General features: G+C 40.1%; 2 protein-coding genes across 2 annotated transcripts; one reads left to right on the top strand and one right to left on the bottom strand.

Annotated features, from left to right (window-relative positions):
• Nucleotides 1-21,821, bottom strand: LOC125224987 (F-box only protein 28). The gene is made up of 8 exons (XM_048128504.1): nt 21,666-21,821; nt 21,045-21,367; nt 20,020-20,268; nt 12,551-12,746; nt 8,091-8,301; nt 5,710-5,908; nt 2,635-2,748; nt 1-1,862 (listed from the first exon to the last, which is right to left on the bottom strand). The coding sequence occupies exons 2-8, from the start codon at nt 21,330-21,332 to the stop codon at nt 1,542-1,544; spliced, it is 1,578 nt and encodes a 525-aa protein (XP_047984461.1). The 5' UTR covers nt 21,333-21,367; nt 21,666-21,821; the 3' UTR covers nt 1-1,541.
• A 271-nt stretch (nt 21,822-22,092) lies between these two features.
• On the top strand, nt 22,093-26,947 carry LOC125224988 (max-like protein X). Its single transcript, XM_048128505.1, has 5 exons — nt 22,093-22,436; nt 22,508-22,584; nt 22,810-22,920; nt 23,032-23,229; nt 25,846-26,947. The coding sequence occupies exons 1-5, from the start codon at nt 22,361-22,363 to the stop codon at nt 26,011-26,013; spliced, it is 630 nt and encodes a 209-aa protein (XP_047984462.1). The 5' UTR covers nt 22,093-22,360; the 3' UTR covers nt 26,014-26,947.
• Nucleotides 26,948-27,168: the final 221 nt, after the last annotated feature.

Genomic DNA, 27,168 nt, shown 5'->3' with positions numbered 1-27,168 from the left:
GCATACATATCTACAAAAGTTTTAAGGTGTAAGTCATACATCAGCATTAGGTTTATATTTGTTTCTTTTGTTCCCAAAAGTTGAATAATTGATGAAAGAAATACTTGATAAGATATCTGAGGAAAAACCTGACTTGGTTTAAGCTAAACAAGGTAGAAACTAGGAAATAGTTTTCATAACTTTTGAGAATGGAGAAAAAAATATTCTGTGTATGACCTGAGAAAAGAATCTTAACTAAAACATAAAAATAAAAGGTAAGTTGTTTGATGATATTATTTTTAGAGATACATATATAGTTTTGGCAGAAAAATAAAGAGTCTTGGGAACCAATCGATTCTACGGTTCTTCTCTTTCCGAAAGACTAATGCGTTGAGAGAAATAAAAAGTTTTGATACAACGTTTAACAGACTATTACAAATTTGTAGAGGGCCCGCTCTGAAACCTTATTTATGCAAGTAAGAAGAAAATAGGCCGGTGAAATTATAATTTTCAAACTTAACATTTGTATCAACATTGATTTATTTTTACTTTAGGCCATAGTGCTGCTGCAATGCATAAAAAGTAATAATGCTATTTGTAACATAAATAACGTCAATATTATATGCAAGTTTACATACGAATATGTAAGATACATTCAAAGTATCGCGTTTAGAGGATCAACAAACTTCTTACCAACAGCTTACTGTATAACAAAATACAAGCTCACGTTAACATATATTAAGTTGATCTTCAATTTCATATGCTAGTGTTTTATGATACAATCAGCTTTGAGATTTCAATCCCTGCAAAAATGTAGTCACAAGAAATTAGTAGTCTATTCTATTAATTTTAAAATTCTAGAAATGTATGTTATGTTTAAAGACAAAATTTACATAAAAGATGTTTTACAATGAATGTAGAAGATGTTTTTGGTTTTAGATGTTTCAAGTGGCTAATTACTACGGCAGGGTAGTAGAAATTTATACAAAGAGTTAAATTTCGTCGAGCTAAAGTGACATAGATAGCGAAGAGAAAATAGCTTTAATCTGGAGTCGAGCAAGATTTCGGCCCAGTATTGAACTTAAACTTAAAACATTATTCGACTCTGGAGCACAAACATTCATATGTACAAGTTTATTTCCAACGATGTTTTTAGTCACGACGACTGAACGATCGCGCGATCCAGTATAATGTCGATAATCGCGATTTCCACAGATCCGGATCAATATTCCGCCAAACGGAAGTATCAATCACCTAAGCTCATTATTTGGATCTCGGGGCCATCCTATCGAGTACCTCACAGTGTATCTCTATAAAATCGATACGGCACGTCGATCGCCGGCGAGACCGTTCCGATACGGGCTCACGATCGATGTCACAAATCGATCACTTCTAAATCGCACCGCGACGACAGAAAATCGATACGCCCACTACGGCAACCGTCGGAACCGGCGAAGCCGCTAGAGCATCGGTTCTCGATCGCGTTAAGAGCGGGCGGGTTTTCCCTACCTTTACGGGATGGCGGTTCAGCAGGGCGGGTGCGGGTGCGGTGAGCGGCGGGCTCAGAGCTTGCGCGGGCGCGTGAGGCGGCGCTTCTTGCGCTCGGGCGTGTGCGCGTCGGCCGAGGCGCGGCGCCGCGAGCCGGCCGGCGAGTGCTCGTCGCCCGAGGAGTCGCCGCACGCGCGCGCGCGCAGCTTGTCCGGCCGCGGCTCCTTGCCGGCGCCGGCGCCGGCGCCGGGGCCCTCGGGCAAGGCCGGCTCGGCGGGCTTGGCCGCGGGTTCGATGACGACGGGCTCTGGTGCCGGCGCCGGCGCGGGCGTGGGCGCGGTGCCGCTGCCGCTCGCGACTTCCAACTCGGGTTCTATACTGCTTCCGGCCGCCCACTGAGGTAAAACGTCACTATTAGTATTATCAAAAACAAAGATCTGAACGAGTCGTCGCCGAAATCCGTGCGATCGATATTATACGCGAGTCGATGAAGAAAAAGAAGAGCCGCGAGACGATATCTTCGCGCATAACGAACGATCGATGTCTATGTCCGTACTCGTCCGAGGCGACGCGCGTCTTTTTTCCTCCACCGAACGACCCGCTTCGGCCGAGACACGTCTACCTACATCCATCATTTGCCGCGCAAAAACTCTCTTACCTCACAACACTGTGTAAAACATTGGGTTATATCTAAATAATTCTAAGCTCACCAATTAAGTAATAGCCTATTCACTCTTGCTTTAAAAAGACCGAGCCCGAAATCGTACATCTCAAGGAACACCGACGGTAGGAGCGCATTCCATTTCTCAGCAGTCCACATCACAAAACATACATTTTCCATACAAGGTTTGTTGACATCGTTCACAAATTCCATTGACGGCACGACTCTTAAGCTTGGCGTTTACACCGCATCGCATTTCGTCCACTGATATTGCGGTACGTACGGCGCTGATCAGTGGGCGCACTTGTACGCGTACGATGTGGACTAGCTAAAGCTAGTCCAGTAATAGTAAGTGCGCATGGGAACTTACACCCTTCACCCCCTATAATCCCCTGAGAAACCTGTTTTTGACTTCTGCGCAATAACTGTCGGCGCTAAAGTTATGTGAGCCGCCACTTGTTTATGATAGTGTAATATCGGCCTAAACAATATTGAAATGTGCTCACCATGTTAGCGGGCTGCATGAGGTGCAGCGCGGCGCCGCACTCGGCGCACAGCGGCGGCACGGCGGGCGAGCGCGAGCGCCAGTACTGCAGCTCCGTCTTGCACTTGTTCAGCTCCTGGAATTGTATTGCAATGGTATTACTGTGCTAATGTTGTTTGTAGACTTTACGAATAAATTAGTCATTAACAACTCTTTCAAAACGTAATATCGATTAACACGGCAAGTTACAACCCCGCCTCGCGAAGAAATTGCCGCCAGAAGCAAGCTCGGTCGGTGGTGACACGCCTCGCTCGAGACTTCTTGTAGCTCGCTCCATCGTTGTCTGGGTTACCCACGACATAAGCTTTCTTGAGCTTACCGTGGGACTCAGTAAATCTGTGTAAGAATGTCTTATAATATTTATTTATTGTGAATTGGCCCGAAACATGTCGCAGCAATAGCGATATAATAACGTGAGTACAACCGTAGATTCACTAATTATGTGAACCTGCCTATTAAATCTTGATAGTAACTCGATTGTCCAAAATATTACAGAAATCCTTGTACTTTGTAACTTGTAATTAAAGAATCTAAGACCTTTATTTATCCAAAATTAGCTTTCGGCTGACATAAATGAGCTACCGTTGAATCGATACGTAAATTTTAGGATAGAAGTCCTACGAGAACCACAGACCGTGTCTCGTAATTAACTGTTTATAACCATGGAATGTCCTATGAATTATGATGAATATTCGGCGGAGTCAGCACCCCGGCGACAACACGGGGAGTTGTAACCTAGTACATTTTCTTGGTCGTAATTAATATTTTTTTATAAATCAAAAATCGAAATTTCATTAATTTTATTATGTTTCAAAAGAAATCCTGATTTGGTGCAAAAATACTTGCATCCACACAAGTATGCACTTTTCTGCATAATCTGTGCACGGGTTGCCAGATAGCTAAAAATAACGCGTTGTATGAGATCTTTAATTGTTACTCCAGTACATTTTGATAAATTAAATTAATATAATTATATAGAAATAATGCAGAAAATTATCTTAAATACATAACAAAATACTGTAATAATAATACTCTAAATAAGAGGCCTGTCTGGAGTGACAATCTTGCTATGTACATAATAGTAAATCTTTCATGACTCTGATGGAGTCTCGAATAAATATAATATATTAAATCTATATATTATGTCTTCCTGGGTTTGTCACCCTATGTCCTTGATGCTCCATATGCAAATAGGTTAATGATCATGGGTGGTCCATTTCCTTTTTTGACCCTTTTGGGTGCACACGCACTTTCTCCACAAGACCATACCGCATGGTGGTCAAAACGGTGGAAGCAGAAGGCCTGCAATAATCCTCAAATTGAGTGAGTATTTGAATTGTTCAGATCAACTCCATAATAGCGTGAAACGTTATGGGTTTGTTCCTAACCACGTGGACACCGAGGCAAATGCGGCAGAGGCAGGCCGCCTTCCAGCGAACAGGACCCATAACTTGTACCGGTCACAAGGATTTCAAAGAAGGACTTCCATAGTTGTATAAGATTTGAAGATTCAATATTTCAAATCAATTTACTAATCAAATTATAATAATCATAATATATGATCAAATTTATAATCCCTGCTCCTGAAAGCGACATAAAAATACATTAAGTCTAATGCTCTCAAGACCAGCATGACAAAATAGAAGACAATCTGATTAATTAGCTCACCGCTTAAGGTCAAAGATATTTCCTAGCGGAGGGCTCCCAATCCCACAGCAGAAGACAGATCATCCCTGTGAATAACCAAGCACATGGTTAGGAACAAACCCATAACGTTTCACGCCATTATGGAGTTGATCTGAACAATTCAAATACTCACTCAATTTGAGGATTATTGCAGGCCTTCTGCTTCCACCGTTTTGACCACCATGCGGTATGGTCTTGTGGAGAAAGTGCGTGTGCACCCAAAAGGGTCAAAAAAGGAAATGGACCACCCATGATCATTAACCTATTTGCATATGGAGCATCAAGGACATAGGGTGACAAACCCAGGAAGACATAATATATAGAATTAATATCTTATACTTTTAAACGAGCAATTCTTGTATATTTATTTATATATACCGACGATCTCGGAAACCGCTCTAACGATTTCGCTGAAATTTGTTATGTGGGGGTTTTCGGGGGTAAAAAATCGATCTAGCGTAGCCTTAGATCCCGGAAAACGTGAATTTTCGAGTTTTCATGAGTTTTCCTTTCGCGTTAGTAAACATAAAATATGGTCGTTAATTTCGCCGCGCGCGCATCGATTCCGCTTAGCTCAGTCGTACGAGGTCGGTCTAATGTACGCAGATAGATCATAGGTGTCAGGGTTTCGAATCCCGGCCAGAAATTAAGTTTTTGCTTTTTGTCTTTTTTTTGTTTTTGTATTTAAGAGTTTTTTTTATATCTAAAGACGTGATATATTAAAATAGAACCGAGCGAAGCTCGGTCGCCCAGATATTATTATATTTATTTGAGACTCCATCAGAGTCATGAAAGATTTACTATTATGTACATAGCAAGATTGTCACTCCAGACAGGCCTCTTATTTAGAGTATTATTATTACAGTATTTTGTTATGTATTTAAGATAATTTTCTGCATTATTTCTATATAATTATATTAATTTAATTTATCAAAATGTACTGGAGTAACAATTAAAAATCTCATACAACGCGTTATTTTTAGCTATCTGGCAACCCGTGCACAGATTATGCAGAAAAGTGCATACATGTGTGGATGCAAGTATTTTTGCACCAAATCAGGATTTCAACTATTGAAACATAATAAAATTAATGAAATTTCGATTTTTGATTGATAAAAAAATATTAATTACGACCAAGAAAATGTACTACGTTACAGAGTAAATTATGGTTCAGATCAAACGCGTGACCAAACTCTGCCTACTGTTCGTACCAATGCAAAAGCCATATGGCGTCATGTGTTTACCCATCGGATATTTTTACAATTGTTGGCGATTAATTATCCAAGAGACAAGGAAAACTCACACGCTGCCCAACAAAGCTGCTTAAACTGAATAATGAATAAAGTTTGACCTGCAACAGCGTCTGGAACTTGCGACTGGTCTCTTCATTCTTTTTGTCGTAGTCGTCCAGACGGTTGGCGTAGTCTAACGTTTGCTTCTGTTGTTCAGCGATCTGTTTCTGTTGCTCTGCGATTTGCTTCTGTTGGAGAGCAGTCTTGCGTTTGCAGCTGCGTAGGTCGCTGCGTAAGGCGGATAGTTGGTCGTTGTACCTGAAATTAAGCACATATTAACAACGAGATACTTAGTAAATTGCAGTTCTGATTTACAAAGCTGGCCCAAATGAGAATGAGTGAAAAACCTGACTTTTTTTATGGGTTCGCACAGTACCATTTGTGCAGTCGGCCAAGAAAGTGGTCTACCACTTTTGACAAAAGTTTCTGCGAGCTTTAACGATCGCTAAGGTTGACTTGACACATGGCATGATGTAAGTATGATATATAGAGAGAGACGGACGGCTGTCTGTCACTGACATAATATTATTGCAAGGGGAAATCGACCTTGTTGTCTCATGACGTTCAAACGAACCACAACCGTAGGGTGGTAAACCACATTTTTGGTCGACTGTACGCAAGCTGATGAAAAAATGTTAATGCAGCTGTTTTATTCCAGGCGTGGCTCATGCCATTCACATTTATAACGACATCAATCAACAAATGTTATTGCTTGTTTTGGTGTTGTTGTCACTGGCTACACCCAATGCGCGCGGGCAATGAGGACTTTATTACTTATAATTTAGTACCTGCGCTCATAATCATAACAATGTTTTAAGTTATTAATGTTTTATCTCGTATAAGTGAATTGTAAAATTCTTAATGAGATTAAATGATATATAAACCTAAACCTTCAACGAACCGGTATCAACATCCATGGTGTCTTCTTGTCTCACTTAAGATTCGCCGACGATATTGTTTTGTTTGCCGAGTCCCTGGATGATCTCCAAAGCATGCTCCAAGGTCTATTCCATGCTTCTTTAAAAGGTAGGTCTCAAGATGAATATGTCCAAGACCAAGTTTATGTCGAACATCACTGGAGATTCGAATCCTACTATAACGGTTGGAGCCGAAAATCTGGAGATGGTTAAACAATACGTTTATCTTGGACATATTCTATCTTTTGATAAAGAACAACAAGACAAGGAGATATCCAGGAGAATCCAGCTAGGCTGGGCGGCATTCAACAAACTAGCGGACATCCTTAAGTCAAATAATGTTCCACAATGCCTGAAGACTCGTCTCTTCAACCAGTGTGTCCTGCCCACCATGACATATGGTGCCGAGACATGGACGCTCACTAAAAAGGCTGTGCATAAGATACGGGTAGCACAGAGAGCGATGGAGCGCACCATGCTAAACTCCAAGATCGAGTGAGGAATGTCGAGATCCGACGCCGCACCAAGGTGCGGGACGTGGGTGACGTCATTTCCAAACTAAAATGGAATTGGGCGGGGCGTGTTGCCAGGCAGAGTGATGGCAGGTGGACTAAAATGTTGACCGAATGGTGGCCGTTATCGGATGTAAGAAGCGCCTGGCATCCGTTGGCTCGTTGGGTGGACGACATCCGAAAAACTGCGGGGCACTTCTGGATGAGATTAGCCCAGGACCGGGATAAGTGGCGTACACGAAGGGAGGCCTAGGCTCAGCAGTGGGCGATTAATGGCTGAAATGATGATGATGATGATGAAACCTTCAACACAGCATTTGACAGCCGAGCTGCCAGATTCAAAATGGCGGGCACAAGGCAACAACACTTACTTCTTCAGTCCCTGCTTGATGCAGTGTATCCGTTTCCGTAACGCCATATTGCACTGCAGCGGCGGCGGAGACAGCGGCAGGCTCTCTTCCATAAAAAGGTTGGAGATTGAAACGCGACGGTCTGAGACGGCACTGGCTGCCGCGCTCCCGGATTCAAAATGGCGGACACTAGACATGCCCTGCTTGATGCGGTGTATCCGTTTCCGTAGCACCATATTGCTCTGTGCCGCGGCGGCGGAGACTCCTCCATAAACAGGTTGGATGGAAACGCGGCGGTCTGAGACGCCACTAGCTACTTCGCTACCTGTTCAAAATAGCGATCACTTACTTCTTCATTCCCTGCTTGATGCGGTGTATCCGTTTCCGTAGCACCATATTGCTCTGCGGCGGCGGCGGAGACGGCGGCAGTGACTCCTCCATAAACAGGTTGGAGATGGAAACGCGGCGGTCTGAGACGCCACTAGCTACTTCGCTACCTGTTCAAAATAGCGATCACTTACTTCTTCATTCCCTGCTTGATGCGGTGTATCCGTTTCCGTAGCACCATATTGCTCTGTGGTAAACAGGTTGGAGATGGAAACGCGGCGGTCTGAGACGCCACTAGCTACTTCGCTACCTGTTCAAAATAGCGATCACTTACTTCTTCATTCCCTGCTTGATGCGGTGTATCCGTTTCCGTAGCACCATATTGCTCTGCGGCGGCGGCGGAGACGGCGGCAGTGACTCCTCCATAAACAGGTTGGAGATGGAAACGCGACGGTCTGAGACTGCGCTGGCGGCCGCGCTGCCGGATTCGAAGCCGCTGGGCGGCGGCGAGTCAAGGCACATGTATGATTTACTGCTCTCGCCGGCTGGAAGAAAGAAAGACGCGTTAAGCTCATGAAAAATGTGGAATCACATCAGCAACTTACTTTAGAAATAGCTTGAAGTCAATGTTAATTCATGTATCAAATATCTCTTTGTCAGTTTCGGACACGTAATTCTTATTTAAAACAATTTATTTTTTGCATTAGTACATTGTGACAAGGATTTCTGTCCAGTCTAGTGTCTTACGGCGCAATTTACATTCGTGCAGAATAAGGCAAAAGCGAGTGACATCCTTTCTAGGATATCACATCAATGCGATTTTTACGAGGTCAGTGGATGCGCTGTTTATTTATGCTAAGTACTTCATTGCCTCGCATAGACATTCGTTAGAATATTAATCTTTCTAAAAACCGGAGGGTTTACCTATAGTCTTACAGCCGACTTACCTATAGTATTGACGCATAAGAATTGTGGAATTTGCGAAATAAGTAAGTTAAAGCAGCTTGAAGACGACGACCTCACAAGATGGTTATTATAACTCTTATAATATTTAAATAATACCAGCTTTTAAAAAAATAAAACCGCCTTCAAAAAAAGCGTGCTACAAAATACGGAGAAACTAAAAAGTCAAAAATAATAAACCTTCGAATTCAGATTTCTTATCGGATTGCAATAAACTAAACATCCAAATTATAAACAAATCAATTATTTTTGTAGTGCAGGCTGGCCCCGACTCCAAAAATAATTGATTTGTTTATAATTTGGATGTTTAGTTTATTGCACAGAGAACCTCCTATAGAGTGGCAGTCTTGTATATTTGGTTCGCGATACGAGTCACCAGTGTTTGGGGTGCGAGGAGCGGGCGGGGAATGTGTTAAGCGCGCTGTGATTGGCCGTTTCAAGGACGGCGGGCAGTCGCGCCAGATGAAAAGGGACAGAAGTATGACTGTCCCTCTACTGACGCGTAAGTGGCCAATGTAAGTTGACCTATGCCGGCTCTGAATAAATTATAAATATGACTTATTTGTGGAATGTAATGCCGTCTGTTTTTAAATTTGAGCTTCTTGTTACCTTTCCACACCATTTCACACTACAGGTGGACATCTTTAAGGCATCAAAATACCGTTTTCCAATTTTTTTGTGCGAAAAACACGCGCTGCTTTCGGGTCTGTTACTTGGTCGATACTGATCGGGCACGGCGAGCGCCCGCGCTTATATCAGTGCAAATACTAGGAAGGCTGGCCACCGCGAGTCGTCTTGTAATAGATGTCTATAGGGGTTGGTCTGTGGTTTATTGCAATCCGATAAGAAATCTGAATTCGAAGGTTTATTATTGTTGACTTTTTAGTTTCTCCGTGTTTTGTAACACGCTTTTTTTGAAGGCGGTTTTATTTTTTTTTGTTAAAAAGTTAATTTATTTGTTGATTTTTAGTGGTTCCTAGTGATATTATATGTATCAGTCCGAATATATGTACAGTAGTGAAAGAATTGTCCTTTGACTCCTAACCATTGAGGAGTTGACCTTCCATCATCAGCTCAGCCACATAAAATTATTACCATCAGGCGCAAATACTGGTGTACCTTTGAAAAATACACAAAAAACATTACATGTGCCTATAACATTTGAAGAGTTCCCTCGATTTCTCCAAGATCCGATCATCAGACCCCGACTTGGTGCCAATGGGACCATCTCGGGGTTATACCCGTTCGATCAAAAAAAATTTTTGAAAATAGGTCCACGATTCTCGGAGATATCGAGTAACATACATACAAAAAAAAAAACATTCAGTCGAATTGAGAACCTCCTCCTTTTTTGAAGTCTGTTAAAAAACCGGCCAAGAGCGTGTCGGGCCACGCTCAGTGTAGGGTTCCGTAGTTTTCCGTATTTTTCTCAAAAACTACTGAACCTATCAAGTTCAAAACAATTTTCCTAGAAAGTATTTATAAAGTTCTACTTTTGTGATTTTTTTCATATTTTTTAAACATATGGTTCAAAAGTTAGAGAGGGGGGGGGGACGCACTTTTTTTTCCTTTAGGAGCGATTATTTCCGAAAATATTAATATTATCAAAAAACGATCTTAGTAAACCCTTATTCATTTTTAAATACCTATCCAACAACATATCACACGTTAGGGTTGGAATGAAAAAAAATATCAGCCCCCACTTTACATGTAGGGGGGGTACCCTAATAAAACGTTTTTTTCCATTTTTTAGTTTTGCACTTTGTCGGCGTGATTGATATACATATTGGTACTAAATTTCAGCTTTCTAGTGCTAACGGTTACTGAGATTATCCACGGACGGACGGACGGACGGACAGACAGACATGGCGAAACTATAAGGGTTCCTAGTTGACTACGGAACCCTAAAAACCACTTCTTATTTTATAGAAAATGATAGCCGGGTCCACACTGACCGAGCAGCCTCGCGAGCAAAATGTCCGTGCTCGTACGAACACGTTTGCCTCACCACGAGTCGATTTGCTCGGCAAAATGGCTGCTTTCAGTCAGTTGTTCGAAATAGTTAGGTAAGTCAAGCATGAGCACAAATATGAGGCATCCGTCGTAATTATATAACTCGGTTTTCATTAATCCTTTTTTCAATCAATATGAATTCCAGTACTTAGTTTATATTTTTTCCCCTCACTAGCTCGGAAACACGTGTTTTGTCCTTTAATACCAGCGGGTAAAAACGTATTTTATCCACTAGTGGGTAAAGTAATTTGACCTTGAATAAAGTCAAATTAACTGCTTTAAAATTGATAAAAGTAGGTGAATTTAGTAATAAAGATGATTTACCACCTGTGGAACTACTGGAAGCAGTGATAAACGCATTTTTTGCGTTGTTGTTTCCTCGCTACTGTGAGGGGAAAAGTTTTGTGTTACACTCGGGTGCAAATGTATTTTACTTCTCGTGTGTTTAAAAACTCGCAAGTTCAGGATTCTATTCTCGAACCACTCGCTTCGCTCGTGGTTCAACTATAGAATCCTTTCACTTGCTCGTTTTTCAATTCCACACTCGGCGTTAAAATACAACTTTGCCCCCTTGTATAACAAATAACTATTTTCTCTAAGCTAATGAATGAACTCTGAAAATATTTGGTAGGACAAGTTCAAGGTTTGTGGATCATATCAATCTTAAAGTATGTCTGTCTTGTACTTCGTCGGAAACACATTGATATGATCTTTATCAAAGGAAATATACCGTAATTACGGTCAAGTTACTCAATCTCGTACATCCACATTAAAATTACATAGGACGTAATAGTTATTTGTTATACAAGGGGGCAAAGTTGTATTTTAACACACGAGAAGTAAAATACATTTGCACCCGAGTGTAACACAAAACTTTTCCCCTCACTATAGCGAGGAAACTACAACGCAAAAAATGCGTTTATCACTGCTTCTAGTAGTTCCACAGGTGGTAAATCATCTTTATAACTAGATTCACCTACTTTTATCAATTTTAAAGCAGTTAATTTGACTTTATTCAAGGTTAAATTACTTTACCCACTAGTGGATAAAATGCGTTTTTACCCGCTGGTATTAAAGGACAAAACACGTGTTTCCGAGCTAGTGAGGGGAAAATATACATATAACTAATGTATGAGCATTATTGTGGAAACAATGCATTTATACACAATAATTTACGAATTTCTCTATTTTTATACCTAACTAAAAAAAACTGGTTAATTAATGCCACCTGTAAATTTGAAAGTTAATGAATACAGTCGGTTTATGCTTTATTTGCTACTGTTTTTGAATGCCAGGAAAATGTCTGTTACAATCTGTGTAGATAGGTTTCTAAAAAAACTATAACCTCCAACCTAAAATGGCTCAAAATTTTATTATTACATTTTTTTATTTCCGAATGTCGCGGTCGCGTCGCCGTTTCCGACATTGAGGATTGTACCAAACCGTCTGTTACCGAATTTAGCTTTCGTTAAAAATTTTGTATGGGAATTTCCGCAGACTTCTGCTGCGTGACGTTGATGTGTCTGTTTACTGTGGTTGATGAAACTGGCCCTAAAAAAATTAGGTGACATTTTTTTTGCACGACATTAGACTATTCATTTCTCTCTCCTAGTTCAAATAGTTCAAATCCTTTCCGTGAAGTGTCCTGCTAGTGGGCAGGAATTACCTATTAGCACTTTAGAACTGTTGTGTCATTCACGAAGAGGTGCGATCTTAGTTATATTTGATTAATCAGCGCGTCATCGTAGGTGACACAGTATACTGCTAACATTTTTAATTAAAGTAGGTTAAAAACTACCAATTATAGAAAATACTTACGTGAAAACGCGGTTGTGATGTCGAAGAAATCAGTACCAAAATACGTGATTTCTGGCAAGTTAGGTTCAATGTGTTCCTTAAAGTACTCCATCGCCATGGTGGTCAGATCGAAGAGCTCATCCGTCACTTTGTATGGCCTCGCTAGCTTTGTTGTTGTTTTCAAGTATGATAGAATACTGTATACTTCATCCAATATCTGTCAACAAAAAAAATGTTTTTATTGTATTTCGACTCTCGAGTAGTTGCCGTCAGTTGATCTGAACGGGACGGCCCACAGGTGCTCACAATAACTGAACACAGAGCAAAAGCGCCTCACAACGCTTTTAAGCAGAAGCGTAGGTAACCTTCGTGTTTTAGATAATTTGGAATATTTTGGTCGCTCCGAGAAAGAAGCGCTGGTAGCGGTAAGTACGTGTGACTTTCGTTCCGGAGGACGCGGGTCGAACCCTGGCTCGCACCAATGAGTTTTTCGGAACTTATGTGCGAAATGTCATTTGATATTTGCCAGTCGCTTTTCGGTGAAGGAAAACATCGTGAGGAAACCGGACTAATTCCAGTAAGGTCTAGTTTACCCTTCGGGTTGAAGGTCAGATGGCAGTCGCTTTCGTAAAAACTAGTGCCTACGCCAAATCTTGGGATTAGTTGTCAAAGCGGACCCCAGGCTCCCACGAGCAGTGGCAAATGCCGGGATAACGCAAGGAGGATGATGATGATGGTCGCTCCGAGAAATCTTATGGCGGCTGTACCAAATTTAAACATATTTCTAGGGACATTACAATTCAGGGAAATAGAATATATTTTCAGTCGACGTTTTTGATAGTATGTGGTAACAGCACACCCTGTCACGTTCCAAGTTAATGCAGACTTAGCGTAGTCCACGTCTCGTTGTTTTGTAACTATTCATTAAATTTTGTTTTCCTAAATTATTTTAACCACATGAAACTGAGCTTACTTTCCTAACGGTAAAATGTAATCGCCATATTTTTTTTATGATTTGCTAACATGATGACTTTAGTAAGGAAAAAAACCGGCCAAGAGCGTGTCGGGCCACGCTCAGTGTAGGGTTCCGTAGTTTTTCGTATTTCTCTCAAAAAGTACTGAACCTATCAAGTTCAAAACAATTTTCCTAGAAAGTCTAAAAAGTTCTACTTTTGTGATTTTTTTCACATTTTTTAAACATATGGTTCAAAAGTTAGAGGGGGGGGGACGCACTTTTTTTTCCTTTAGGCGCGATTATTTTCGAAAATATTAATATTATAAAAAAACGATCTTAGCAAACCCTTATTCATTTTTTAATACCTATCCAAAAATATATCACACGTTGAGGTTGGAATGAAAAAAAATTATCAGCCCCCACTTTACATGCAGGGGGGGTACCCTAATAAAACATTTTTTTCCTTTTTTTATTTTTGCACTTTGTTGGCGTGATTAATATACATATTGGTACCAAATTTCAGCTTTCTAGTGCTTACGGTTACTGAGATTATCCGCGGACGGACGGACGGACGGACGGACGGACGGACAGACAGACATGGCGAAACTATAAGGGTTCCTTAGTTGACTACGGAACCCTAAAAAGAAGTCGTGACCTCCTCTTTTTATATATTTTTTGTTCATTTATTGTATTGATTGCGTTACAAATGTATTATTTTTACGTGGTTTTACGAAGTATCTTTAAAGTGATTTGTTCAAAATTTTGTTCACTAATCGGTAGAAGCACATGGGATCAGTTCGGTCTTGAAAATCGGTTAGGGTGGATTCAAAAGGACTACAACCCAACTGCAACTATTCGGTGAACACACAAATACTCGTATTTGGCAAGATTTTACTACTGAGTTCATTTATTCCAAAGTTATAAAACATAAGTGAATGGGTGGAGTCCAAAAAACTTTCGGCACTTGTTAGCCAGTTGTTATCCAACATTATTGATACAAAACGACTACGTCCAAAAAGTTCGTTACGAACTTCTTTCGAGTGCGCCCTAATACGGCTTGTAAAACATTTAATAGGTACTCTATTGAATTGTTGAGTGCTTAAATTGGTTGGTTTGACGATAATTGCTGTATTAAATGCACGATCTCATTAAAGTCGTACGATTAGACACGTGTAGAAGCATAATAAACTAATCACGACGAATATGGGCAAAGGTTATTATTACTCAAAAGGAAATGACTGTCCGAATGCTCATCAGAAACCTATTATAGAAAACACAGCTGTTTTTTACGTCCCAGTAGGTCGTCATAGCAAGATCAAGCTACCTATAATGGATAATTAAAACGACGACTTGTCTGGCCTAGTGCGTAGTGACCCTGCCTGCTAAACCGCGGTCCTGAGTTCGAATCCCGGTATGGGCATTTGAGTGATGAACACAGATATTTGTTCCTGAGTCGCGGATGTTTTCTATGTAAGCTTTGCTTAGTTTGTGGCTATTTGTGTAAGGTATCCCCTAATATTTATTATTATTTTATCAAAACGTTGAATAAGATTTTCATTGAGCAAACAAATAGAGATATTTAAGAAGTATATCTTTGAAATCATGTTTACTTTGCCAGTGCACTAGAATGCTGATGTCTCCTTTTGCATTCATTTTAGTGTTTCAACATTCTATAACCCAAATAAACATCGGCTAGACGTACTAGTAATACATAAATTCATGAGTAAGCAACACCAAGACCCATTGTTCTACTTAATAATGCCTAGAGTTACAATTTTTTGGACTAAAAAAAATCCTGAAATTCTAAGGACATTAAATTAGAGTAGTAAATGGAGAAATATGATTCGAGCCCTTCACCCCAGCAGAGGGTAACAGTAACAGTAACAGGATTTAAAGAAGAAGGAGAGTAGTCAATCAGAATGGCCGAGCGGTTTAGGTATTCGTCCGTAAACGGAGGACGGTAGCTGGTTCAAATCCAGCTCTGGACACTTGCAGACCTTGGTAATTTTATCTTTGTATTGTAGGTATATGACATTTATTTCAGTTTATAGTAAGTAGTGACGAATTACAATAAAAAACCGGCCAAGTGCGAGTCGGGCTCGCGCACAAAGGGTTCCGTAGCAGCAAATATTTAACCAAAATTACAGTTAAATCAACCTATCTCAAAAACTATAAGAGATACTTTGATCAAACCAAAAATCGTTGAAAGAGTTAATTAGCATGCATCACCTCTATTTTTTTTAGAATTTTATACCCCGTAGTTATAAAAATAGAGGGGGGGGGACATACTTTTTACGACTTTGAGAGCTGATATCTCAAAAACCGTTCACTTTAAGAAAAATGTTTTTTAGAAAACTTTATATCATTTTAAAAGACCTTTCCATTGATACCCCACACGGGTATGTACATCGAAAAAAAAATTTTCATCCCTCAGTTACATGTATGGGGGGCCCCACCCCCAATTCTTTTTTTTACTATTTAGTGTCATAATTTTGTAGCGGTTCATACAACACATATTCCCATCAAATTTCATCACTGTAGTACTTATAGTTTCCGAGTAAATCGGCTGTGACAGACGGACAGACGGACAGACGGACAGACGGACAGACGGACATGACGAAACTATAAGGGTTCCGTTTTTGCCATTTTGGCTACGGAACCCTAAAAATAGTCACATATTACAGTTATTTTATTAGTAAATTTTGTCCGCGACATCGTCAACGTAGAATAATGATTTTAGATTAGTAGTATTTATACTCTCCATTGTGCAAAATATTGGTAAGGTCATTACCAGGTTTAGGTGACGACTGGTCTGGCGCAGTCGGTAGTACAAGTTTATCACTTCCACAAAACTACAAATTAGAGTCCATTCATAACAAAGTTACCAATATCAGATGGCATATTACTTCAGTTACGACTAATCGCATTACCGTAATGGCATTGGAGCAGCGTAAGTGATGCGTGAGCCGTTTCCGCGTCAAGCCCCTTAGGCCTCGGTTAGCGCGTGGGCATTATGCAATGACAAACACACGCCCAAATATTATCCTTTAATAGCAAAAGTAAGTAACAGCCATCTACAGATGTAGTGCGAGGCTTTTCCCTCGTATTTTTACGGAAACGTACGAACGTGCCATGCTTTTCAATGAGTCTCAGACTCTCAGTACAAGACGTACTGACACTGAACTAGCATGACAAATACGAACGTTTCCGGAAAAATACGAAGGAAAAGCTTCTCGCACTCCATCTGACCTTATAAAACAAAGTCCCCCGTAGCGTCTGCGTTCGCGATAAACACAAAAACTACTTGAAGGATTTCACTTTAAAATATGATATTTTTTGAGGAAGATTTAGTTATATAAAATTAGTAAGGTTTCCTTTTAAATTGATTGGATAATGACAATGTATTTGTTAATCAGCGCGGTAAAAATGACGTCCTAAAGGGCTTTAATTGAATACGCTGCCCACACCCATTTAGATATAATAAGACAATGTATGGTGGAAGTGCGTTTACATATTATCCGATCCGATATCGCATGTCGGACCGATAGCCCATATATTTAAGCCGCCATCTTTGATTTTTGCCTTTGAAATCCTTCCTACATCCGATATCGGATCGGATAATGTGAAAACGCACTAATGCGATAACAGACCGCAAAGTGAATAACTTTTTTCTACTCGGAACTAATTCGGAGCCTAAGCGTGAAACGAAAATAGAAAATTCGTTATCTACGTACTCACTCACTCTTGCGTTGCGAGATCTGATGAAGATAAATAAATCTCGTCTCGTCGCGGTAGGGCTTCTAATTAACCATTATATGCCCGTTGGGTCGTTTTCGACCCACTGCAGTAAACTCGCTCCTATTCATTAAAATTAGTAGAGAATTGAGCCTGGCACCTCAAGGAGTACAGAATTATACACCTAACAATGACCGCCGTTAGATGGATTTTCAGAGGGTTCATAATATATAAATGCTTGATACAGTAATTTCTCGTACGTATCTTTGGTTCCCTTGGAGTGCAAGTGCACCTCGATGCATCCCGCTGCGATGCACATGATACGTAAACATCAGGCCCAGTAGGTAATACGAAAATTAAAATATAATTACATTGTCTGGGTTTCCGTGCGTTCCTTACAGACAGAAACGAAAAGAGAATTTTTTTTTTTGCGTTGGGGCCTAAGGCCTGAATGCGTTACGGGACAATCTGCCCGTTCGCTTTAGGCTAGCGACGCTGAAGGATACCTGCCGGCCTAGCCGAATGACAATCGTCGACGCCAGGCGCCGATCGAAACGCAGTCTAAGGGCCTTATCACACTTGCGATTTGCGGGCGATTTGAAAGCGAAGCGAACGCGCAGCGAGTTCGCTGCGAGTGGGCAGCGTGTTCGTCGCGATATCCATTGCAACAGTATTTGAATCTTCCGACGGTGCCATTATTGTTGGTTGTCCATCTGTCCACATTCGTAGATAATAAACTACTACAAATATCGACTTAAACTAAAGTGGATAGAAATTCATTTTGCTGATGAATACAGCATGAGGTCTCGACTAGACGCGACGAACTCGCTGCGCACTCGCGGCGAACTCGCTGCGCACTCGCGGCGAACTCGCTGCGCGCTCGCGGCGAACTCGCTGCGCGTTCGTTTCGCTTTCAAATCGCCCGCAAATCGCAAGTGTGATAAGGCCCTAAGCTCTGTCGCGCCTATACGAAAGAGCGATAGAGATAGATAGCTACTAAACAGATATTATCGTGAGCGTTTGTGCATTCGGCTACTTACCCTGTGTCTTCCGTATTGGCGCGAGACCAGGGACCGGTCCCGTATCTCCTTCGACGGTTTTTGAGAGGGTATTTCGTTCGACAATGCTAACCCAACCCGTTCCAGACAAAAAGAGCCGTTCATTAAATAGCCCAAATCACATGCCTATCACTTGAATGTCTTTCCCATTCATTTCACTTAGCTGTAGGAAGAGGTGAAGAGGGAAGAGGAAAAGGAAACCCCTTCCTACTCATATAACCGCGTATTGGAAACCTCTTCCTACAGCTAAGTCAAATGAATGAGGAAAGCAAGTCAAGTGGTAGGCATGTGATTTGGGCTATTTAATGAACGGCTAAGCCGTTCAATGGCTTTTGCCTGGGAAGAGGTTGACCGGTCCTTGCGCGAGACTAGCTACGATACGCTTTGCACAAAAGATCCCGATGGGTCGAAGTGTATCCGGGCATTTCTCAGAGCGTTTCAACTTTTTTGATTTCGGTGGCAGCATTATTACCCGAATCCCGTAAGCGTAGCATGAGTTTTCTTTGTTTCTGGTAGAAATCCGCGACTTCTATTTAAATTGACAGAATTTCATGTGACTCTTACAGGATTCACGTAAAAATGTTGCCACCGAAATCAAAAACAATTAAACGCCCTGAGAAATGCCCATCCGTAGGGGCCCCCGCAGATTTAAGATAAGATAAGATAAGATAAGATAAGATAAGCTACGATACGCTAACAAAGCGTAAGCAATTGTGACGTTGGCTAGGTACCCAGGTAGGTTTATGCTAATTTAGCATTTCTAAACTTTCGCATGGCTTGACTAAGTAATATAACTAACCCCCTTATTCATAAACATTCACTAAAGTTATCAAGCCGATAAAATTCGTTTGTCCCTTTCTATCACACCAATACGTCAGAAAAGGACAAACGAACTTTATCGGCTTGATAACTTTAGTGAATGTTTATGAATTAGGGTTTAACCTTATGCTCTGATATTGGTTTAGCCCTAACCTGCCTCCAAAATAATGGTGTCTTCCAACAGATTGATCCAAGTCTACAGAAATAGACTGAATGACGCAAATCACCGCTCACGTAGCTTAACACACTATGGCCTTCTATAATTTGTTCCTTAAATGATTGGTTGGAATGTATTTAAGCATCTATGGAACCCCATTTTTGTTCAAGATCTACTGATCTATGTTAGGGTAGGCAGTATGTAGGTAGGGTAGATCTATGTTAGGGTGTATAGGTAGCTATACCTTTAAATAGGTATTATTATAAAATACATAGGTACCAATAAATATATTTACTCTGTTACTCCTATAGTGTTAGAGTAATTGATGATGATGACCAGTTTTAAGTGGAAATCTACATAAAACTGATTAAGAATATAAATGTCTCTAACACTTCTGATATAGGTATTCTTGACTTTCAATCAATCTCATGATATAGAGTAGTCTTGTATATTTGGTTCTCACCAGTGTTTGGGGTGCGAGGAGACTTTCAAAAGGGACAGAAGTATGACTGTCCCTCTACTGACGCGTAAGTGGCCAATGTAAGTTGACCTATGCCGGCTCTGAATAAATTATAAATATGACTTAATCCGTCATTTGAGCTTACCTTTCACATCATTTCACACTACAGGTGACATCTTTAAGATCAAAATACCCTTTTCAAAAAAACACGCGCTGCTTTCGGGTCTGTTACTTGGTCGATACTGATAATAAATCTTTAGAATAGGGGTTGGTCTGAAATCTCACTTTAGAATGGTTGAAACTCACCTCTCCAGGGAAGAAACAGCAGTGTTTCCTCTCTATATGTTTGCCAAAAGTCATCTGCAGAAGGCTGAGTCGCATGTGCAAAGTCTCAATAATGTCCGACTCGCAAGCCAAGGGATGGCTCCTCCGTGCCGACTCTCGACGAGGCATCTTGGCCTTGATGGACTGAAATCTGTGCAACATCTGGTTCTGCAGCCGTTGGAACGTGGAGTTTAATATATTACTACACACTGTGTTAAAGTGGCGGTTCACCTGTAACAATGGATGTAGTTGAATTGGATGTAATTACAGTAATAACTGAAGGGACTTTGGAGTAAATAAAATAAACACAGTAAACTGTACAATAAGGTCACTAAAACTCAATATTAAAATAGAAATTTGGGATTAACAATGGCACATCCACTTCAACCAAAATTCATTATTTCTTTGTAGGCTCTAACTAGCCTAATTGGTATCTGAAAACTAAAAATATATTACTATTGCCTTTTTAATAGACACTATTGCTGTGCGATTATGAAGTCAATATTATAAATGTGTTTCTATAGTATAAATTACCTTAATGTTTAAAAGCTGAATATCCAAAAAAAATACAATTGAAATTGTCTTCAAGTAACCTATGCATGCAAAAAGAAAATAGGTACCAATTTTATATTAAAATTATTTTGGTTAGATTACAGCATACATAGATTTTGCTTCTTTTGCATTTCTCATCTTCATACATTTTCAAATCAACAATATGCATCAAATTGCTATTTAAATTTCAATAAATTTTGATAAAATATTTCATTTTTGATGAATCATACTAATGCACAATGAGATCTTTTAGTTGAATAGTAAAGCTAAGAAAATAATTATGATGTACCTACCAACTTCATACAATATTCAATTTATTGAGTTATGCCTCATAGTATTTTATGTAGGTACATAATCAATTTATGTCCATGAGTGGTGAATAGGGCGTGTACTAGACTACAAAAGCTTAGGTTAGGTAATAAAATGTAAATTATAAAACAAATAGTGAAACTAACCATCCTGAGTTGGGACACATATTTAAAGCCCACCATACGAAATATCTTCTCTTGTATTTCTATGGGCAAGTCTAGCATGCTCGTCGAGTAGGACTTGGGCGCCGGCACCAGCGCCGTGCAGCGCGCGGGCGGCGCCGAGGAGTGCGGCGACGACCCCCCCGGGAGCTGGGCGCTGGAGTGCCGAGTCACGCGAGACACGGCCGCGGGCTCCGCGTGCGTAGGGCCAGCTCCCTCGCCGCAGCCGGCAGCGCCGCCGCCGACGCTACTCATCTGCCTCGTTGACACCATCTTACCCAGTTTGGTTATCAATTAAAATCTGAAAACTACACTATCTCCGTTAGACACTCCGTTTATTGGACGAAATATACACCATTACGACAAGCATCCGTAATTCCCGATTTTGAAAATTGAAACCTAATGAACAAAAGAAACGATTTACATTATTTCTGAAGCATCGCATGTAATTTCTATTACAACAAAAATAATTATTTTTGGGCTCCACAGTAAATTCTAAAATGGTGGCCGTGGCTAGATCGGTAATCACTTCTCGCCAATGAATGTATGATTTCTACAGAATTATGTCTCGTTTAATTTACATAGAACTGATTACTAAACACTCACTCAAGAGTTCATGCACATGTTTTGTAAATTCAATCTTGATTTTACAAAGAAATCAAATTTCTAAGACGCAATAGTTCCCGAGTCCGCTACGCTTTCACAAGAATTATTTTTTTGTTGAATTGGATTGGTTGCCCGACTGGAGAATAGAAAACGTTCAAGCTTCCATAGATGCGCATCTTATTGTCTATTACATTGAACGACCAATGAAAAACTTCCGTTAACTAAATATTGAGCTTGAAAAAGCATTTAAATTTAAATGCATTATTTCTTTATCTTATTTCATTGATTCCATAAGATTTTTCTGTAATAATTTTGAAAGAAATTGGTAAATTGACCAAACCATAGGATATTATGAAAAGTACCAAAATTTATTTACAATATCTGTGGCTTAGGCCATAGACATTGGTTGTGACATCTGTCAATTATTGACATTTGGTTCCCTATATTATCACATCACATTTTAATATTTTATTAATTGCGTAATAATTTGCATTGCTCGTAGCGTAGTTAACTTGAACTGCGTCTGATAAAAAAAATACTGAGTAATTAATATATAGACCAACATTTAGTCGAGTGTAATGGAGTGGTATTTATAACACGAAGGTTAAATCAGAAATCTTCGTGATAAGTGATAATGGCTGTAACCGTAAACAATATTAATTAATTACCGTATTTAAGAGAAATAGTTGTCGACCATGTATCCTAGGTGCGGTAGTAGTGGTTCTATCCAGAACATGCACCAGACGCCGTCGTCGTCCAACCATAATTCAGGTATATAAAACATCATAACAATGTTTAACCTTGTGTGCCTTGTGCGTGTTTCTTAATAAAAGTTTTTGCAGACGACGACGACGACAGCGGGGATAACAAAGCCTCCGCGCTCAGTTTTAAGGAGAGAAGAAGAGAGGCTCATACTCAGGTTAAAACTCAACTCTTTATTTTTTTTTTAAATATGACATTGTCAAGTACAAGGTACCACATGCTACTTAGGCTATAAGGACGTAATTTGCTCGTATCTTTTCACTAATTTAGTGTTGGCTGGACCATCCTTATGCTAGAGCAAAAATGTGACTTGAGAACAGTATTAGAAATAGTTACCGTAAAATGGTGCTTAATACAAATTGTTGATAATTCCAAATTCCAGGCCGAGCAGAAGAGACGCGATGCCATAAAGAAGGGCTACGACTCCCTGCAAGAGCTGGTGCCCACGTGCCAGCAGACTGATGCTTCTGGCTACAAGCCGAGTAAAGCTGCAGTAAGTTAAATTGCAATTGCACATTTTAGTTAATTTTTTTTAAGTAAAGCATTACAAGTTAAAAAAAAGTTTATAAAACACCAACATTTTCATGTCTGAATTATGTTTCAGGTACTCCAAAAATCAATAGACTACATACAATACTTGCTGCAGCAGAGACGTCGACAAGAAGACGAACGTAACGCACTCCGGAAGGACGTAGTGGCACTGCGCATCATGCAAGCCAACTATGAGCAGATTGTGAAGGCACAGCACTCTGTGCCGGGGCACAATGAGCAGCGGCTGACTGATCAGGATAAGTTTCAAGTTGTAAGTACTCATTATCTTTACTTTGTAGAATTGTAAGGTGCTCAGTAAGGATGTAGTGGCAAGTGTAATATGCTATTCGAGAATAGACATAGATGCTCTGCACATCATGCACGCCAATTACGAGCAGATTGTGAAGGCACAGCATTCTGTGCCGGGGGCAACGGCTTACTGATCACAATAAGTTTCAAGATGTGAGTACTGAACATCTAAGTAGACAGGAAAATTGTAAGGCATCCAGAGAGGATATTGTGGTTAGCGTGACATGCTCTATGAGAAATTGAGAATAGACTTAGATGGTCTACGCAACATGCAAGCCAATTATGAGTAGATTGTGAAGGCATAGCCCTTTCCAACCGTGAAACAGTCTGTATATTTATTATTTATTATTATTATATGTCTTTCCCATCACGGAACAATGGTGTTCCGGACCTTTGGGAGGCGTGCGCGGGGCCGAAGCCAACGCGTAGAGGCCCTTTCGACACTTTAATTAAATGTAAGGGGTACACCGAGCGGATGTTGCCCTTGCCCGTATCATGGGACACACGCAGAGGCAACACCCGCCAGGGTGTAAGGACTATTTGAGAGTTAATGGAATCTAAAATGAACTGGTCTATTTTGATGAAAGTGATGGACTAAATACTGGGCTACGGATAAAAAACCGGACGCCTGCCTAATAAAACGGTATCCAATTTTATTTCCGGCAGACGGTGACTCGTCCCCACAAGATGGGCCCCCACAAAAAGCGACATCCAAGATGGCTCAAGGGCAACACCGGTGTGAGAACTCAAGGGTGTCGAGAGGTGTACACCGCTTTCTGCCCAGTGGCCGTTAAGCCACTGTACCAACTCGCGTCTTATGCAAATTTTCACTTCCACCCCTGGGGCATGTAGCCCTAACGACCCCACTCTGGACGGCCAGCCAAGGCAAGCCAGAGGTAGAGAGTCCTGTCCCACCCACCCGCCTTACGGGTAACAGAACTCCCCAGGAGCACTCGGGTACGTGGGGTCGCTGTTCCCCAACAGCTCGCCACAAGCTGCCCTGCGTTATTATTATTATTTCCCTTTATTATTATTATTTATTATTTATATAATTCAGGCAGGCAGTTGAAAAAACAACTGATATGGCCTGTATCCTGGTATCTTTTTCTAGGTTTATCTCATATTATTATGTTTGTCTAATTTGTTCTTAAAACTGTTGATGTTGGGTGCTGAGACTACTTCCTCTGGTAGCTTGTTCCAAGGCGTGACTACTCTGTTAGCAAAGAAGTGTCTATGTATGAAGAGCAACAGCTGACTGATCAGGATAAATTTCAAGTTCTAAGTACTGAATATCTTTACTTAGTTGACAGGGGGATATGGTAACGCTAATGCAAAACAATTATTGAACAGGCGTGACTACAGAACAATACATTGTATATTGCAACAAGAAATCTTATAATTCAGCAATCAACAAAATACTTTAGAATCATAGAAAAATAGGATTGTAGGTAATATAACTTGTTTTATTTGCTTCATTGCTTTACCCGAACTTTATTAAATTCTACGGATGTTTTTAAAATTCATCTACTTGATAACTGTTCTGCGTTTTTTGATTTACATAAATAAAAGAAATGGGAAGTTGCCTTTCCTGATATGCTTGTTAAATTGAATTTGAAGGGTTTATTATCTAATAATTTTGTTCATCTATCTATCAAATATTTTACCTACTAACTCTACCAATATTATACAAGAAATTACAAATAAATATGATAGAGGACAAGAAAAGATAAGTATCATAATACAATCATAAGTAGCATAGTGTTATGTTGAAATGTATTTAAAATGTTAACATATTTCCTAATATTTCTTTTGAAATTATGTCATCATCCTCCTTGCGTTATCCCGGCATTAGCCACGGCTCATGGGAGCCCGGGGTCCGCATTGACAACTAATGAAATGAAACTTCTTTTGAAATTATGTATAATGTTATAATCTCAAAAGAAAGAGAAGGCATATGTTAAAATTGACTCACCTTTTAGTAGATACTGGTCCAAATTGAACCAGTAGGTTTGTTATGCTTATTCTTATAAACATATATTTAAATATTAGTTTATTAGCACAGTCATCTGCAATAATATGTTACCCTTCGAAGGTCGCAAGAATACACTCACACACATTATTGTGGCTGTAAGAATAAGAATGAACTTATCTGTACAGCCATAATTTATATTTATTTATTTGGGGCATCAACAGCAATACAAGGAAAAATCAGTGCTTATGTTATATTATATACAACACAAAAAGCCAATAAGCAATGTCCTCAAGAATACAATGAATGCTTAGTACTAGGTGGAAGAAAAAGTGCATGTGAGTCATTTAATAATTTGTGATATGTGATGTGATGCCATAATTGATATGAATCAATCGATATTTTTGCGGTCCTCGTTGCATAACATAATATATAATAAAATAAATTAACTATACTCTGGCACGTCCACTTTATTAGTGACTAAAGGCCAAGGAAAAATCCATATTTTTTATGGCAAGTTAAGCCTTCCCGTCTACAATTTTTAGTAAAAGTACGTGTACCAGAGTATAGTTCACACTCTTAATAACAAGTTGACATTCCCCTAAACAGTTTCAGGGTATAATGGACAAGCTGTACGAGTCATTCGAGTCAGTGCCGACGAATAACTTCGCAGAGTTCTCTGCTGGTGTGTTCAACTGGTTGGAAGAATATTGCAAGCCGCAGAGTTTGCGGACCATGGTGCACGGAGTGCTGAGAGAGCAAAGCTACACACCATAGACTACATAAGAACACACGAACCTTGCCACCGCCGCACAGTTAAAGTCTGTCAAGCCATTTCCGTCACTATAAGGTGGCAAATTTAAAAAATTAGGGGGGAAAGTTTATCGTCCCATGCAAAAATTGAATTTCGCGCCTTTTGACAAACTTGTTTGACTGACTATACAATCTAAACAGTTTCAATAGATAAGATGCTCGATTTGTACGAACGCAGAGTTTGCGGCTGGCTTGTTCAACTGGTTGGAAGAGTATTGCAAGCCGCAATTTTACCATGGTGCATTGAGTGCTGAGAGAGCAAAGCTACACACCATAGACTATTGAAACACGGCCCTATAACCGCCCTACTTATTGGAGTCGGTATACTAACTTCGCAGAGTTTTCGGCTGGCTTGTTCAACTGGTTGGAAGAGTACCTACTGCAAGCCGAAGTCGCTATGGACCATGGTGCACTTCGTGAGCCACAACCGCCCATGGCCGTATAGATACAGTCTACAGAGTCAATAGATAAGCTATTTGAGTTGTATGATAACTTCGCAGAGTTCTCGGCCTCGCCGAGCAACTTTGTCGCCCGTGGGCGCGCACCCTAAAACAACCGGCCCTTCCGTATAGCACTATTTGTAAGTGCGATAGGGACGGCCTGATGTTTTATCATTTATCGCGCGACCATGCTTATACGTCTGATGATGTGTCTTATCCTTCTTACCTACCTAACTATATGAATGGAATTCTAATAATTGTGCTTATAATATAATGTGCCTTAGATAGTTTAATACAATCTTAATTTTTTAGCACCTGGACTGTACTACAAATAAAAAAAAATATTAACTGTTCCCACATTCAATCTTATGATATATTATGGTCTTATTTGTGTTGTGAATTATGTGAGAATATTATTGAGAAATATTTTTTTATATGAACTATCACGGAATCAATTCTATACACCGTGTTTCACTTAACACTAAAAACCTGAAAACTGTTTGTTCAGAATCGAGAGTAGAATCGATTGAGGTATATCTTGATGGGGGTAATATTTTTTGTTTTAATTTGTATTATTAGTTATTGTTTACGTGCCCATTCTACAAATTCGTAATACAACATTATGCATATCATATTGTTAGAGGTTGTATACCTTTTTCAGTATTTAAGGGTACTAATA

Source organism: Leguminivora glycinivorella, chromosome 3 (genome assembly GCF_023078275.1).
Source record: "Leguminivora glycinivorella isolate SPB_JAAS2020 chromosome 3, LegGlyc_1.1, whole genome shotgun sequence".
Classification (NCBI taxonomy): Eukaryota; Metazoa; Arthropoda; class Insecta; order Lepidoptera; family Tortricidae; genus Leguminivora; species Leguminivora glycinivorella.
This window is presented reverse-complemented; position numbering and strand designations above follow the sequence as displayed.